We start from the raw sequence: 17,233 nt of genomic DNA on the forward strand, positions 1-17,233 counted from the left end.
GCTGTTTCTGGAAGAGAAACAAAAACAGGAAGAGGGGCGGGGGGGTTGGAGCAGACATTGACCTTGCACAGAACCCCCATCCTGCTCCCTATAATTCACAGTGATACTGCTGAAGAGAGGTGAAGAGCAGGAGGCTTGAATCAGGAGTTTATTTCTAATCTAAGCATTCTTTCCACTCTGGCGGACAGTAATTGTATTAAAAGACTAATCTAATCATAACAGTGACATTTTCAAATCTTTTTTCTGTCTAATCACATTTGCCCCTTTATCTCACACACATGTAAATAATGCAATTAATTTTTTTTTTACGGCCAGTCCAGAATCTCACTTACTTTGCTACTCCGGCCTGGCTTTTATTGCCTTTTTTTGGGTTGCCATCACAATAGCGGTCGTGTTAATTATACGAGAGCGTCCCAAGTGCGCGGATAAGCAGGCAAGCAGGGGACGCGAGGACTCAAGGTCAGTGATGAATATCCGCAGCAGCTGCACTGTATTAATAAGAAGCAACAGCAGCATCAGACGCCACAATTGCAAGCAAAGTGGGCTTCTTGTTGTTGTTGTGGCAGTAGTGATGTCAGGAGATATCATCTAGCATCTTCAGGCCGCTTGGTGGTAATGGTGCGAGGCCATGGTTATTCATGACCGCCGGACTCCCCCTGCCGCGGCCCATTCGCCCCTCTGTGGTGGGAATGCAAACAGATGGGGTTGAGGGGGATGGGGGGGTGTTTGGGCTGGAGGACAGTAAGCAGCCAGCTAAAAGATCTGGTAGACCCTCAGCATCACAGTACCCTCCCCTCCTTCTCCAGAGGATCGGAAACTGTCCTCTGAGGAGCGTAATTTGTCTCAGACTGGGAGTGTGTGTTTAAATATTAGGCAGATAGGAGGGGGTGAAGGGCGCATAAATATGATTCAGCAGATGATGAACCAGCTCAAATAGTCATGAGTCTTTTTTCATATGCTAATGAAGCAAGAGTGAATACCCCTCCCTCCTGACGCACCCTTTTTCCCCCCCTTTTTTTCCGGCTCCGTGAGCTATAATTAAGATGTGTGTGTGCGTGCGTGCGTGCGTGCGTGTGTGTGTGTGTTTTCAAAGCTAACATAAATAAATAACTCCATAATAAGATCTGTGAAGTGAGCAGATGAATGTACTCATTGTGTTCTACCTTGTTTTCCCTCTTGGATGTTTTGTATTAATTAGAAGACAAGCAATGTGATCTCTGTCATGCAATCAATTCCCATCATCTTTCCTATTCCACCTCGGCTATTTATACACCCTGTCCCCCTCTTTTTTGATGAAAAATAAAGTGCAAATAAGTTGAATTCCAAGATTATTAGTAATATTGAAAAAATAATTAATCATGAAGTGTTTGTGTGTTTTTGTAAAACAGGGGATGAAGTACATGATCAGCTCCTGAGAGAGAAGTGTGCAAGCATCCATAAGGCCAAACAGTGTGAATCTGGCAGCTTTTCCAACAGACCGCTCTCGGAACAACAATCCAAGGTAAATGCTAAATAAAACAATTATTAGCAATATAATATACCAGATGACAACGTGAAAGTTTGTTGTTTCACCACAACCCAGATGCTGTGGTTTACTTATGCACTCCGTGTAACTCTATAATCAATAGGTTCTTTTATATTGTCATTTAATTTTTACTTCTTTAGCCGTAATGCAATAAAATAGGTTGTAATGTAGACTGATATATTTACTTATATTGTTTTATTTAGTTACATACTTTTTAAAATGTATCACGTAGATTGTTTATCTGCTTATTTACAAGAAATAAAGACTAAAAACTGTAAATGCAAAATGTATGATTTTATTAATCATGTTTTGAATTACTGTCATAGTAATTTTAACAAAATAAACATACCGTATTTTTTCCGGAATATAAGTCGCACCGGAGTATAAGTCGCACCTGCCGAAAATGCATAATAAAAAAGGAAAAAAACTTATATAAGTCGCACTGGAGCCCGCCAAACTATGAAAAAAACTGCGACTTATAGCCCGAAAAATACGGTACATAAAGATCATTTGGCAAATATTGACTCATGCTATTGTAGCCATTGTAAATTTGTGATATTTTTTGACAATTTCTTTGTCATCCATTACCGCTTTTTCTATATATTAAAAAGAACATGAAATGAAGTACAAAATAAAATAAAAATGTTTGCTTTAGTACAATTGTTTTATTTCTATTGAAAAAAACATTTTTTGTAAATGTTGGAAAATAATAATGTATTTATTGTATAGATAACTACTTGTTTTTCCTAATACACTTTGTATTTATGTTTATATAATTTATATGTTAGTATTGTATTTGTTTTATGTATTTTTTTTCTTCTGTGTTTATTAAATATTACATTGTACATTTAATTGCACCCTTTATGGTAAATTAAATTTATTGACAAACTAAAATTCAAATAATCACTTTTCTTACACAGGATAGTTGAAAAACAAAGTGGTTTACAGAAATTGTATCTATCTATCTATCCATCTATCTATCTATCTATCTATCTATCTATCTATCTATCTATCTATCTATCTATCTATCTATCTATCTATCTATCTATCTATCTATCTATCTATATAGATCATAATAAATAAATAAAATAGTAAGAATAATTGTAGTCATAATAGCAATAAATACAATAAAAATGATCAGAATAACAATTAGGAACCTTAAAAGAGTTTAAAATGTTCAGTAAAAACCCTGATTAAAAAAGTGTGCCTTTACACTTTAAAAAAAATATTAGTTGTATCGAGCTTTTATAGTTGTTTTTGTTGCAAAGTACTTGCACTTTGAAAAGATACAATCATTTTGAGAGCAGCTGTATTTATATTTTATATGTTCATTTAATTTGCTTTAAAAAAAGAAAGAAAATATCTTGCAAGTAAACAAGTGTATATCAGAGTTAATATTTAGCTTCACTGATACGACTGTTTTTGTAAGAGAATGCAAAAGCCATATTTGAGAGTACCGGTAACACAAAATATTTGTGAGTGTTTGTGTGTGTGTGTGTGTGCGTGGGTGTGTGTGTGTGTGTGTGTGTGTGTGTGGCAAAGTGTTCCAAACTAACGAGCTACATTCATTTTTACACAAGGTAATGTATAGTGTTGTGGAGTTGTTTGTCTCAATAGGCTGTAGTAATCAAAAGTAATGAACCTATTATGAGCAGGACCTCTGAGGGCCCGGCGTGGCATTAAGAGAGCGCCACATAAAAAGGTTTATTAAAGGAAATTAAGGTCCATCACTGCCACACCTGCTCCCCTATTATAAATGTATGACAGGTCAGTGCCTTCAATCACAACAGCAAACGAGAGAGAGGAGTCATGTTTCCCATTACCAGGGAAAAGTAACAGTGCATCCTGTGACTCACACATTTCACTGGCTTGTGACCACTATGAGCCACCATCAGCCCGGAATAATTATGTTTAATAGGTTTTATTTGGGAGCCACTAGCAACACACTGACAGAGTGGATGGATTTTGGTGACTATTTCTAGTCTAAACACACACACACACACGCTGCAGAGACACTGTCTGCACTTTAATGTCATTATTGTTATATAGCGTTCTTTTTAGTCACCTTTTGAACTTTATCCAACAAACAACCTCACTTTTCTGATTCTTTTTGAATAACACTCTCACTAGAAACATCATTTTTGGTCTTTTTGTCACTTTGGTGCGTTTGTGTTGGTATATTCGGGGAGCATGCATGTTTAATATTTATATTTACTGGTATATTAATATATTTGTATGAAAAAAGTGTATCCCGCCATGCATTTGTTGAGTATTTTCAATATGGAGTAGAGTGTAGTTGCTCTACCCAGATGGGAGTTGGTAAATTACGCATTAATTCAAACAGATACCAAATGAATGTAACATTTTATTGTATACATATTATTACATATCATTCAAATTTAAAGTTAAAGTAAATTTTTATTGGATTATTGGGTGTATTTTTGTTTGAAATGACACAAGAAAGTTGCATTAGATATAACAATGTAACAATTATTTTGGTTTCTACATAATAAAAAGCCCCTTTTGACTTTTAGCATATTGTGAAGCATTTAAAACATCTGTAACATTAAATAGTTATCTGTTAAGAATAATTTCTTTAATGTCAAAATGTTTTTAAAGTACTACAAAAACCTTTTGTAGTACTTTGTTAATTAATACCTACCTGTTTCTTTTCTACCTTTATCCAACAAATATAAACTCACAAAAACTCTTATTTTGGCCAATGTATTGCATGTATATATGAATGAATGCATAATTTTGGACTTAACAAAATGTCACAGTTTTATTTGTTCACTTGTGATGGGCGATACCCAAATTGTGTTACTGATAAAATACCAAATAATACAATGTTTGGTATCACTGATATTTACAAACAAATAACACACTACTAATATCAATGACCAAAACATGATTACTTATTTTACAGTAAAACAGCTGATACCGATCAGTCATGTGGATATATAGGGGCAAGCACGGTGGTTCAGGGGTTAGTGCATGTGCCTTACAATACGAAGGTCCTGAGTAGTCCTGAGTTCAATCCCGGGCTCGGAATCTTTCTGTGTGGAGTTTGCATGTTCTCCCCGTGACTGCGTGGGTTCCCTCCGGGTACTCCGGCTTCCTCCCACCTCCAAAGACATGCACCTGGGGATAGGTTGATTGACAACACTAAATTGGCTCTAGCGTGTGAATGTGAGTGTGAATGTTGTCTGTCAATCTGTGTTGGCCCTGCGATGAGGTGGCGACTTGTCCAGGGTGTACCCGCCTTCCGCCCATGTGAAGCTGAGATAGGCTCCAGCACCCCCCGCGACCCCGAAAGGGACACGCGGTAGAAAATGGATGGATGGATGTGGGTATATCAAATAAAACTTTACTTAATATACAATATTTTTTCAATATTTATACAGTGCATATATATTTACGTATATTTGGCTTGACCCCTGTATTTTCCGGATAATAGACGGCACCGGTATATAATCCGCAAACACAAAATTTTAGAAGAAAACATTTTTTTCCCATATATTAGCCACACCAGAGTATACACTGCATATACATACCTTGTGAAATGAGTTATTTACACCGAAAGATTATGTAAATGATTATTTCCACACCTTAATTGTTTTCAAACGGTGTCTGTAACGCGGCAGTAAAACGGCTGATCAAACGAAACATAAGTCATCGTTACGGACCCACTAGCTGCAGAAGCTCTCTCTCCAATCAGCTAAACAGACTCAATAAGTCCATGGTAACGTTTCGGGGAATTTACGAAACTGAAACAATACAAAAAAAATACCACTGTAAGTTAATAATAATAACAAAGACACTCGTAAACGTGTTAGCATTTTAGTTAATGCTAACGACGTTAGCTTCATTACATTACAATAGCGCCTACAAATATGTATTAGAACACTCCTACAGGCGTCACACGGGACGATTTAGTAAGTAAGACGTGTTTTAGTTATACTGTAAAACTTACAAATGTTGCTTAGAGTGATGAATGAAGAATCCATACGAGTAAAAACGCTGTGGACGTCAAGAAAACAGAACGGTATTTGTACTTCTGGTTGAAATCTTGGTCTAAACAGAAGGGCAATGCAACACCTGCAGTGAGCAAACTCATCCAAAAGATGATGCCATAGTACAAACAAGAACACACCATTTCAGTGTCTTAGTTTTTTTGTTTTTTTAACTATTTGCATTATGGCCGTCAGCGAAGAAAAATCCATAAATTAACCACATCGCTTTATAAGCTGGAGGGATCAAAGCCTAGGAAAAAAGTAGCGTTTTTTTGTCTGGAATTTACGGTATATTGTTTACTCATGGAAAGCACTAAAATGTATATTTACAAAGAGAGGCGGAAGTATCTATTTGGTAGTATGAATATTTTGGGACTAGTCCATCATTACTATTGGTTATATGTTGCATGTGTATCCTCCTGAGAACCAGCATACCCTGCAGTGGACATTTGTTTTTAATCTATTTATTGTGTTAGCGTTACACATTTCAGAGACAGAAAATGTGAAACACAATCGTCCACTGCAGGGGACATTTGTTGTTGGTGTATTTCTTTTGTCAGACTTACACAATTTGGAGAGTTATCCAAAACACAAACATCCACTGCAGTGAACTTTTTTCTTTTTTCTAGCTATTTCTTTTGTCAGAGTTCCACATTTCCGAGAAAAAAAAGCTCAGTTATGTCACTGCAGTGGACATTTGTTTTTAATCAATTTCTTTTGTCAGCGTTATACATTTCAGAGAACGATAATAGCCCAGTTATGTGAAACCAAAACATCTTCTGCAGTGGATGTTTGTTTTTAATCTTTTGTCAGAGTTACAAACATCATAGAGAAAAAAGTAGCCCTGTTATGCGACACACAATCGTCCACTGCAGTGGACATTTGTTTTTATTGTGTTTCTTTTGTCAGACTTACACATTTTGGTGAGAAAAAGTAGCTCTGTTATGTGATAGACAAACGTCCACTGCAGTGGACAAAGGTTCTCAGGATGTTATAATAGTGATTGACATGTCCACATACAGTAGGCCAAAAATGGTCGGCCTTGAATCTGAAGGGTTGATAAAACTGCAATTCACCAATTTTCCCAGTAGTTACCATATTTTCCAGACTATACGGCGCACTTAAACTTTTTTTTTTTTTCAAAACTCGACAGTGCGCCTTATAACCCAGTGTGCCTAATGTACGGAATAATTCTGGTTTGGTTTACCGGCCTCGAAGCAATTTTATTTGGTACGGTGGCGACTTGTCCAGGGTGTACCCCACCTTCCGCCCGATTGTAGCTGAGATAGGCTCCAGCGCCCCCCGCGACCCCAAAGGGAATAAGCGGTAGAAAATGGATGGATGGATGGACATAAGTACATAAGTGTGACCAGTCAAACATAAGAGATATGTGTAGACTGCACTATGATGGCAATATGACTCAAGTAAACAACACCAAAATGGTATATGTTCCATTGAAAATATAGAACATTAATAGATAGAACAAAAATCTATCGAAATGACTTTGGTAAGCTATGAAGCCGCACCGCTTGATGGATTGTACTGTGCTTCAACATACGAGTATTATTATGGTGTGTGTATAAGGTAAGACGTATTATCTGGCGTTTTGTTTCGCAATATTATGCAAAAACAACTTTTCTTACCTTCTGGAACCTGCTGATCTGTATTTGGGATCTGCATAAATCCTGATAAATTGCGCGTGTCCGTCTTTGTAGTCTGTGATTCTTTTTTTTCTCTTCTTTATCTTCTTGTTGTGGGACATTCACCCTCCACTGTTGCCATTTCTAATATAAAGTAGTGTAAAGTTCTTACTTATATCTGTCAGTAAACTCGCCATGAAAGCGCTAAAACATACCGGTATAGTGAGTTTACATTATTCACCCAAGGAACTTTAGTTATTAGAGAGTTCCGGTCGGACAGTTTTTCACGTGACACATTTCCGGTGTTCTTGTTTCCGGATGAGGAGATGCTGCTCCGTTATTGATTTATGTAAAGTCTGAATGTCATTAAAGCAGTTAGCTCCATCTTTTGACACTTCTTCCACCCCCGTCCTTGCACGCTACACCGCTACAACAAAGATGACGGGGAGAAGACGCTGCAGAAGGTGAGCCACGTAAATAAGATCGCCCACAAAACGGCGCATCTGGAAGCGACTGTCAGAAAGCGGCTTGAAGATGATCTGTAAAACATAATTATGCAACATTTTCACCAAAGAACCACCATCACATGTTATGTAGACCACAAGGAAGTGTTTTACATTTAGAAAAAAATAATAATAATATGACTCCTTTAATGCGCCCTATAATCCGGTGCGCCTTATATATGAGAAAAGATTAAAAAAAATAGACCATTCATCGGCAGTGCGCCTTATAATCCGGTGCGCCCTGTGGTCCGGAAAATAATGTAGTTTTTATTCATGGGTGGTCAACCCCAACCATGCATTCTCTGCTGTGCTCACAATTTTCAGTAGTTCATGTCCCCTCTTGTATCGTACCAAAGGTGTTTAGCCAGCCAAGATATACCTACTCAGTGGCCTAGTGGTTAGAGTGTCTGCCCTGAGATCGGTAGGTTGTGGGTTCAAACCCCGGCCGAGTCATACCAAAGACTATAAAAATGGGACTCATTACCTCCCTGCTTGGCACTCAGTATCAAGGGTTGGAATTGGGGGTTAAATCACCAAAAATGATTCCCGGGCGCGGCCACCGCTGCTGCCCACTGCTCCCCTCACCTCCCAGGGGGTGATCAAGGGTGATGGGTTAAATGCAGAGAATAATTTCGCCACACCTAGTGTGTGTGTGACAATCATTGGTACTTTAACTTTACTTTATATGAGTAATTTGAGTCTAACTGTACTTGAAACCTGAAGTAAGTGTCAAACACAACCATGTTGAATTACACTTTACATTATATTCACAGATGGAGTCTGAAGGCGAGGAACAGACTTTAAATACATGCAGCACAGGTAAGCTTTTAGTTGGATCAGTTAAAGCACGCACGCACACACACACATTCCACTTATATCTCTCGGTTAGGGGTATCAGTTCAACAATCCAACTTTATAATAACATTTGATGTATTATCTTATCGGCCTGAAGTGCTTTGATTATTCGCATGGGAATTACTTCATTAAATTGTAACAGCGGCTCAAATTAGTTAAGGACTGTGTGTGTGTGTTTGTGCGTGCGTGTATAGAATGTATGATTGAAAGCCATCTAAACTGGAAATGTCATCATGCAAGTGTTCAGGGGCCTTTGAGGCCTGCGCCGCTATTACCGCAGGTTGGGGGGAGATTCATGAAAAGCGTTATTATGATTATTATTGGTCGTGCTTCACAGGAGGTGGGGGTAGAACTTCACACGGGAAAATTGATTTAGCCCTTTTAGATCACGTTGTCAGCGCTGTCAAAGGACGAGCGACAGTTGTGACTCAATGAAAAGCTTTTCACATCAATGAAGTGTCCGCATCTTTGTTCTTGTACTGGCAGTACCCACGGGCCATGTAGAGAACCAAATATGCAGTACTGAAAAGCTCTTTTTTTGTGAACCATGTGGCACTTGTTAATCCGTAGATAGTAAGGTACCCCTTGTGGCTGTGGGCGGGTATTGCACTTTTCACCTTCTAAATCACATCTGTATTTCTGACAGGGCTCGTTCATCAAGACTTCATTACCGAGACTAACAGGTAAGCTTTTCCAACATGCTGAATCAGTGCAGTGAAACCTTCAATGTCAAATGCCCTAAAAGTGGTAGAATTTGCAGCTCAACCAAGTGTCCTTTGATTTTTTTTCTTCCTCTTTTTTAATACCACCAGGGATGGTAAAGAGGATAGGTGATGTCAACCATAGAATAGGAAATTAAACTGCTCAGTGCAAAATCAACGGAACAGTAAATTAAATATTTACGACTTGCAGAAATACATTTGATCAAGTAGATGCTGATGTAAATAATTGTTAAAAATGTTTTTCACATGACTGTAACACTAAATTAGCCCTAGTGTGTGAATGTGAGTGTAAATCTTGTCTGTCTGAGGTGGCGACTTGTCCAGGGTGTACCCCGCCTTCCGCCCGAATGCAGCTGAGATAGGCTCCAGCACCCTCCGCGACCCCGAAGGGGACAAGCGGTAGAAGATGAATGGGATGTATGGACGTAAATAACATTTGTGGCGCCCCCTATGGGTTGTGTTCCAAATATTTTGGAAGTCATGCTAGCATAAATTTTAGGGTTGCTCAAAAAATCAGTTCACATCCGAATCGCGATTCTTGTTTACTGCGATTCTAAAGGGATTCATGATTTTCCAAAAAGGATTTTCCATTTTTGTATTTTTTTAACAATCCATCCATCCATTTTCTACCGCTTATTCCCTTCGGGGTCGCGGGGGGCGCTGGAGCCTATCTCAGCTACAATCGGGCGGAAGGCGGCGTACACCCTGGACAAGTCGCCACCTCATCACAGGGCCAACACAGATAGACAGACAACATTCACACTCACATTCACACACTACGGCCAATTTAGTGTTGCCAATTGACCTATCCCCAGGTGCATGTCTTTCGGAGGAACAATCAACTTTTAAAAATATGTTTCTGAGGCCTTCTCGGTGCTTACTTGCTGCATGTATACATCATATGTCAGCAGCTAATAGGGGCTTTTGTGACCTGTTTTGAAAAAGTTTTCATAATTTTTATACCAAATATTATATTGAAATTATCGGTTTGAATCAGGAATCGATTTTGAATGGAATCATCACCCCAAGAATTGTGAGTTGTTGCAAAATTCCCATCCTTAATAAATGTAATACAGGAATCCGCAAAGATTTATAACCATTAATTAGACCAGTGGTCAATGAGTTGCTAAGTCTCGTCCATTATGTGTTGCTTGATGGCGGCCATCTTGTTAAAATCTCACACACATGTATGTATGTGCGTGTCATTCCTGTAAAAGTGGGTGCCAAATTTTGGTGTTTTAGCAAAGGTTGTTTCGTAGAGCGCATTGAGCTGTGCGAGAAATTTCAAATCAACCTGACTGAAGAGGTTTGATAACAGCACCGCCATGTATTTATCTGAAAAATATTAGCACAGGCAACACAATTGGGGTGCATTTTAATTTTCACCCTTTAGTGTGGCGCATTAGTAGAAGAGTTGGCTCACACAAACACGTGCTGTCATGTGAGAAGTGAACTGAAAGTATAATGGCTGAAAATAATGACTTGCATGAAAATGACAAGACTAGCTCGCCGAGAAATGTAATATTTATATCCTTCCTCCCTGTTTTCTCTCCTTTATGAGTGAGTAGTTTTACTTAACTGTAGTTTTATTTAGTTTGATTATTAACATATGACTGTTTAAACGTTACTCAGCAAAGTTAAAGATTACTAGATTAAAATGAAAAGTGTTAAAAATCCTGACAATAAATTAAATAATTAGAAATTAATACAGTGGTACCTCAACTTAAGAGTATTTTGAGATAAAAGCTGTCTCTCGGCTAATGTTATGCATTAAGTTGCATGCAAAATGGACATCTGTCCGTGAAAATATGGATAAGCTGCTGATGGTGTGTTTGACGGAGAAAAAGCTAAAAGGAGATACTGTAGAAGTCTACTCTTCAATCGAAATACTCTGCATTATTATTACATTACTTCATAAAACTACTGTAGTTGTTAGTAGGACTTATATTGCATTGTTTTTATACAATATTGCTTATCTAAAATTGTTTATTTTTAAAAGGTTTGGGCATTAAGCTTTTTTAAAATTTTTAAATTGAGCTGTTTTGAGGGGGCCAAGATCCTATTGAGTTAATGTCAATCAGCGACGCTGATTTCAGATACAATTGTTTTCAGTTAAGAGTGCCGCCACGGAACCAATTAAGCTTAGGCACTACTGTAATATTAATTAATAATACTAAAGTTTCAATTAAATAAACAATAATCATTACATTTTTACGATTGTTTTTAAATATTTTAAGACAAATTGCTTTGAAATGAAAACAATTTAGAAGTGAATCAGCTTGATGGAACAGATTGCGTTGGACTTTGAAGGTTCCTCCATGGTGCCCCAAGCTGCCCCTTGTTGACCCCTCGCTGCTCCTTTTGTCCCCCTCGGTCCTTTCCCTCCAGCCCATATGGGTCCTTGGTGAGGAAACGTAGCGCTCAGGAAGGGGTGCAGGGCGCCCCCATCAACAAGAGGAAGTCCCTGCTGATGAAGCCCCGCCACTACAGCCCCAGCGAGGCCTGCAAGGAGGAGAGCGAGGACCTGGCAGCACGACGGGACAAAGACGAGGCGAGGAACACTGACACTCCAGCAGGTAAACAGATGTCCTGTTGTTTTGTCTGTTTTGATGAACAATTGACGCTGAATTTTAAAATCCCATCTGTTGCATTCATATTTGCCTCCCCTCCCTGTGCTCGCCGAGGCAGCCAGCAGCCCCGGTCATTGTGCAGTGGAAGTGAAAGACCACCGCCGCGTCCACATGACTTGCGTCTCGCCTCCGCTAAATCCAAGTTTTTGACTGCTGATCAGCCATGATATTTCCCACTTGGCGGGCGCCCTCTTTTGACGGGGCCAGCTTTGCGACCCCTTCATCTGTCCTTCAATGGGCCAGTCCAAACCCATTGAATCCATAGAATGAGAGCGTGAATGGGAGCCCACGCCAGTTGATTTAAATGAGCCTCCCTCCTTCCTTTTCTAAATTGAATTTCAATCCAAGTCGGCCATTGTGGACAACAAATTAGTCGTCAACATCGCTTGGCAAGATTGACTGATGTTGTTGTGCTGGTTTATTCGCCACTTCTCCAACACGCATCACTTTGTATGTTTTGATTTTCAAAATGTCTCTCCCCCGCCCCGCCCTAATGACTTGAATTTTGTCCATTTCGGTAGCAGTGTCCGCGGTGAACACGTGCATTCTCGCCCACCATAATCTGCACTGATTTGGTATATTTTTAACGATGTAACTAAGCAACAAACATAATTGTCCCTTTCAAAAGCTTTTGTTAAGCCCTCTAACACAGTCTAATACATAATTAGGCATAATGTCTACAGCTCATTATAGTGCACATGTGTGTCGTTAAATGGACCAGGAGAGTAGCTCAGTGGATTCACTGGAAATGGAATTTATTTGTTTCCAGGGTTCATATTACATTACAATGATTAAAGTGATTTCGGGAGGTGAATCGTGTGTTTTGCTTCGTTGTTGCCCTTTAATCACACATGCCATCGGCACACTATAATTAGCTGGTGTTTTAAATGATAAATGAAACAAACATGGAGTTAAAAAATAGAATTGAAATGTCAAACATCTCGTTTTTATTGGTTAAAAATGGCAAAAGTAGACAGAGAATTTAACAGCGGGGAAGGCGCTCATATCTGCATTTGAACAAAAAAAAGGGCGTAGAAATAAGCCTTCTGTTTGGTGGCGCCGCGCTGTGCTCAGCTGCAGCCAAGTGTAGGCCTGCTGCAGAGTGCCGCTAATGGCTATTCTGGAGTGACAAGTCTTCACCTGGTCCAACATGAAAACCGTTGCAGGGATCCAAGTTTCCCCCACGTTTTTCTCACTGCACTTCTCTGCACGTGTGTGTGTGTGTGTGTGTGTGTGTGTGTGTGTGTGTGTGTGTGTGTGTGTGTGTGTGTGTGTGTGTGTGTGTGTGTGTGTGTGTGTGTGCTTGCGTGCGTGCATGTGTGTTTGAGTGCGGCTGCGTCCAGCTGGATGCCAAACAAAACCGAGCTCGCCTGCTGCATGAATGTAAATACATGTAGCTGGCTGTCATTTTTGCACTTTAGACATGCAGTACTGTGCTGCAGTCTTCTTCATTTCCCTTTTTTGTTTTTAGGTTATACGACTAATTGCTTTACCAACTTTCGTAACATTTAAAAAAAAAACATAGCTTTGCATACAGTATTTCTATTAGGCCAAGTAATCAATGAATGATTGAACTGAAATGCACTCTTGGTTGCATCCAGCAGAGGCGCTGTTGAGTCTCAATCTGAACTATTCAATCAGCTCCATCCACTTTATGGCACAAGTCCTTTTGGCAGCATTATCAGTACAATACAAACATTGAAATAGAAGTTCAGAACTATTAGAGAATATATCTATTCTGCTAATGCCTACCATCATCAAATTGAACAGTAAATTGGTTAGTTAATTTTCTCCCACTGACGCAGTTTTTGAAATGTTTGTATCATTAAATAATAATAAAGAGTATGTAATTATTTGTTAAAAAACAAAACTATAATGACGATTCAATAATTGACATATATTCCATTTCAGAAAAAAATTTGACTGACCACAAGACTTTATACACTGGCAGGGGTCTCAAACTCGCGGCCCTTCGCCCATTTGTGACCCACAGGCACATATTTTGTGGCCCTTTACTTAACTTTATAGTTTAGTGTAGTTGCGGCAAGCACATCTTGGGTGTCTAACAGTTAGATATATTATTGCAATCTTTAATTCCACTATAAAGAACACTCAATACAATAATGGTCCAAACACAAAAATTACAGTGAAACAAACACACATTGGGCAACACAACAAGCAACGTCCTGTAAGCATACAATTTCACATTCAATTTTACATTTGTGACGACTTAAGGCTTACCATAGCTCAGTGTCACTGTAGCTGCTGGTAGAAATAGTTGACAAATGTATTCGCATAGTTAAAATATGATTTTGAAGTGAATACTATGTGCGGCCCCCAAGTAAATTGAATTTCAGACCCCTGCAGTAGCACATATTGTACTGCAGGCATGAACAAGTCAAATTCCCTGTGCATTTTAGTCATATCACCTTCTTAATAGAGCCCCATATTTTCATTTTTACAGATTTTTAAAGCTCATTTTGTGAGGATTAATTTTACATTTCGACCCATTAATAAGTCGTGTGCTAATTCCTGTGTCTGTACATCATCATGCTGACCATGGCATAGTGTGATCTGATTCCTCCCCCAATCTATCCCTCTCTATCTCCTCAACACCACTGAATCCTACTTTTTGCTGTCCGGCCACTTAAGAGGATAGAAAGTTAGAAAAAAAAGCCTCATGGCCCCAAAGAGCCTTAACGAAGCATAAGTTTGAACTGTTTGAGAGGATCAAGGGAGATTTGGTGGAATCAGTGCAGCTGATAGTGTTCCATTGTTAATCACTGACCACAACTTGAGATAAATCACTGGTGTTAATAAGTCTTGTTTCACAGGCATTTGAAGGGATAACGCCTATGTAACCCTCTTTGTCCGTTTGCACTGATGATCACACTGTGAAGTGCATTTGCTACTGTCGTGTTTGTCTAAAAGACACTCTAACTTGGTGTGAACATGCACTACAACATAGAGATGGTCCAAGTTGTGAGAAGCTTGTGGCAAAACAACACTACCATTCCCTTAGGCTAGGATTTCCTAAACCTTTTCAGCTCAAGACCTAAATGTACTTCATTCCTGCCATTATTAATTCAAGGAACTTTATTGTCATACCAGCACACATGAGATATAGTACCCTAGATCCCAGATGTAACCCAGTGAGTACCACAAGAAGGATAAACATATAGCAGGTTATTCATGGCGTAGGTTAATAGGAATAGATTACAAATATGATGGAATAGATAGAAAAATACAATATAAAAACAATGACAGCAAACCAAACCAAATAAAATCCCAGTATTAATAAAAATCCCACTACAATCAATCAATATAGTAAAATAATACACGTGAAATAAAAATACCAAGTGACACCTAAAACAAAGTACCACCAGGGCCACGTTAATGTGTACAGCTTTGTTTTATATAACCTTTGTTGTTAACAGATTAATATCTGAGATTAATTAGATTACTGTTGGTAACACATTCCATAGTTGGCAGCTTGTGATGGAAAAGGCAGATTGTCCAAATGTAGTTTTTAGATGTGATAATTTACAGTTCCCAACCATCATGCTCCTTAGTTACCTTAATACTGTTATGTCTTTTAATGTTCCTAGTAGGGATGTCACGGTATGAACACTTCTTATCACGGTTATTGTGACCAAATTTATCACGGTTATCATTATTATCGCGGTATTTTTAAATTTATATATATATATATATATATATATATATATATATATATATATATATATATATATATATATATGTATATATATATATATATATATATATATATATATATATATATATATATATATATATATATATATATATATACGGTACAGGCCAAAAGTTTGGACACACCTTCTCATTCAATGCGTTTTCTTTATTTTTATAATATATATTATTTAATTTTTTTCTTAATTATTACATAAATAATGTTGGCTGTACATGAAAGGCGGCACAGGGTGTTTTACAGTCAGTGATTAGGTTAATCAGTCAATCAAATTGTATTACTATAGCCTTTAATCACAAGTGTCTCAAAGGGCTTTACAACCTCACAACGACATCACCTGATCTAAACCCACATCTGGGCTATGAAAAACTAAAAAATGTATGTCGAGTAGGTACATTTATTGAACTGGTAGATTAATTTGTTGTTGAATTAATAGATAAAGCATAAATCAATACATAAGTCAGTGCAAAGATGACAGTGCAAAGATGAGTGAGGACACTGACTGAAGTGCTAACTGGCTAATTTCACTTTAAAATACACCCAAAGTGGATTTTGGATAAAATTGTTACCAAGTATTAGGCATAGAAATGATGTGTATTCTCGTAAAACATTTACAAATAATTCCTGGATGACATTTTGACAATAAAATTGCATTTGTGTCCAAATATTGGGGTCATATAAATTATTAAAGCAAGTAATTCACTGCGATTAATTGTGATTATTCAAATTCAAAAGTATGATTAATCCTATTTAAGAAATTAATCGTTTAGCAGCCGGCAACACCCCGATGGGACTTTAGACAATTTTGATACCAAGTTTTGAGCAACTACATGACAAGATACTGCAATTAATCGTAATTAATCACAATACAAAACTGTGATTGATCTGATTTATTAACATGAATCGTTTGACAACATTTATATATAATATACATAGAACTGTCTTATTTAAATGCAACAACATATACAACTTATAGAAGCATTATTTTTTTCGTCAAATGAATTTAAATGTCTTAACTCAATGGTTATGTACTTTATTACAGTTTTATACCAGTTTTTTTATATATTATTATATTTATATATTCCATGGCATAATAGTTGTAATAAACCACCTTGTTTTATTTTCTTCCAATTTTTGGTTTGAAAAAATCCTCTTTATTTTCTGTCTTTTCATCCCCAGTAACAAGAATTATGTTTTTCCATCATTGTTTTCTGCAGATGACAACATATTGCTGCTGAGCGGCAACTTAAAAACACACATAACTAATTATTTTTATTTTTTTTTAAGATTTGACTGTAATATGACTGTAATGTAAATCCCCCATAATCTCCTTCCTAAATCTTTGGTGGACAAAAAAGAAAGGAAAGAAGAAAACAATTTTGTTCCTAAATTCCATGTTTCATGTTCAGCTCACGCAGGAAAAAGAAATATATTTCCTCAACGGGGTAAATCTGAAAATATACTTGCAAGTAATTGCTTTGGGAATCTCCAGACCTTATGTGTTTGTCAGCAAAACATGTTTTTCTCACAATATTATCCGTCAAAAAGTGAAGCAGAATTTAAAACCTTAAATGGATTGTGAAGATTACAAAGATGTCAAATTGTTATCCCGGTG

General features: G+C 37.7%; 1 protein-coding gene across 3 annotated transcripts in view; it reads left to right on the top strand.

Moving 5' to 3' along the window:
• Positions 1-17,233, top strand: part of st18 (ST18 C2H2C-type zinc finger transcription factor) — a 116,921-nt gene that overhangs the window by 61,321 nt on the left and 38,367 nt on the right. For all 3 annotated transcript variants that reach the window (XM_061979359.2, XM_061979362.2, XM_061979361.2), the window contains 4 exons: positions 1,389-1,501; positions 8,455-8,500; positions 9,183-9,219; positions 11,647-11,834. In XM_061979359.2, coding sequence (XP_061835343.2) covers positions 1,389-1,501; positions 8,455-8,500; positions 9,183-9,219; positions 11,647-11,834 — 384 coding nt within the window. The remainder of the gene's footprint in view (positions 1-1,388; positions 1,502-8,454; positions 8,501-9,182; positions 9,220-11,646; positions 11,835-17,233) is intronic.

This window comes from Nerophis lumbriciformis, linkage group LG19 (assembly GCF_033978685.3).
Source record: "Nerophis lumbriciformis linkage group LG19, RoL_Nlum_v2.1, whole genome shotgun sequence".
In the NCBI taxonomy this organism is placed as follows: domain Eukaryota; kingdom Metazoa; phylum Chordata; class Actinopteri; order Syngnathiformes; family Syngnathidae; genus Nerophis; species Nerophis lumbriciformis.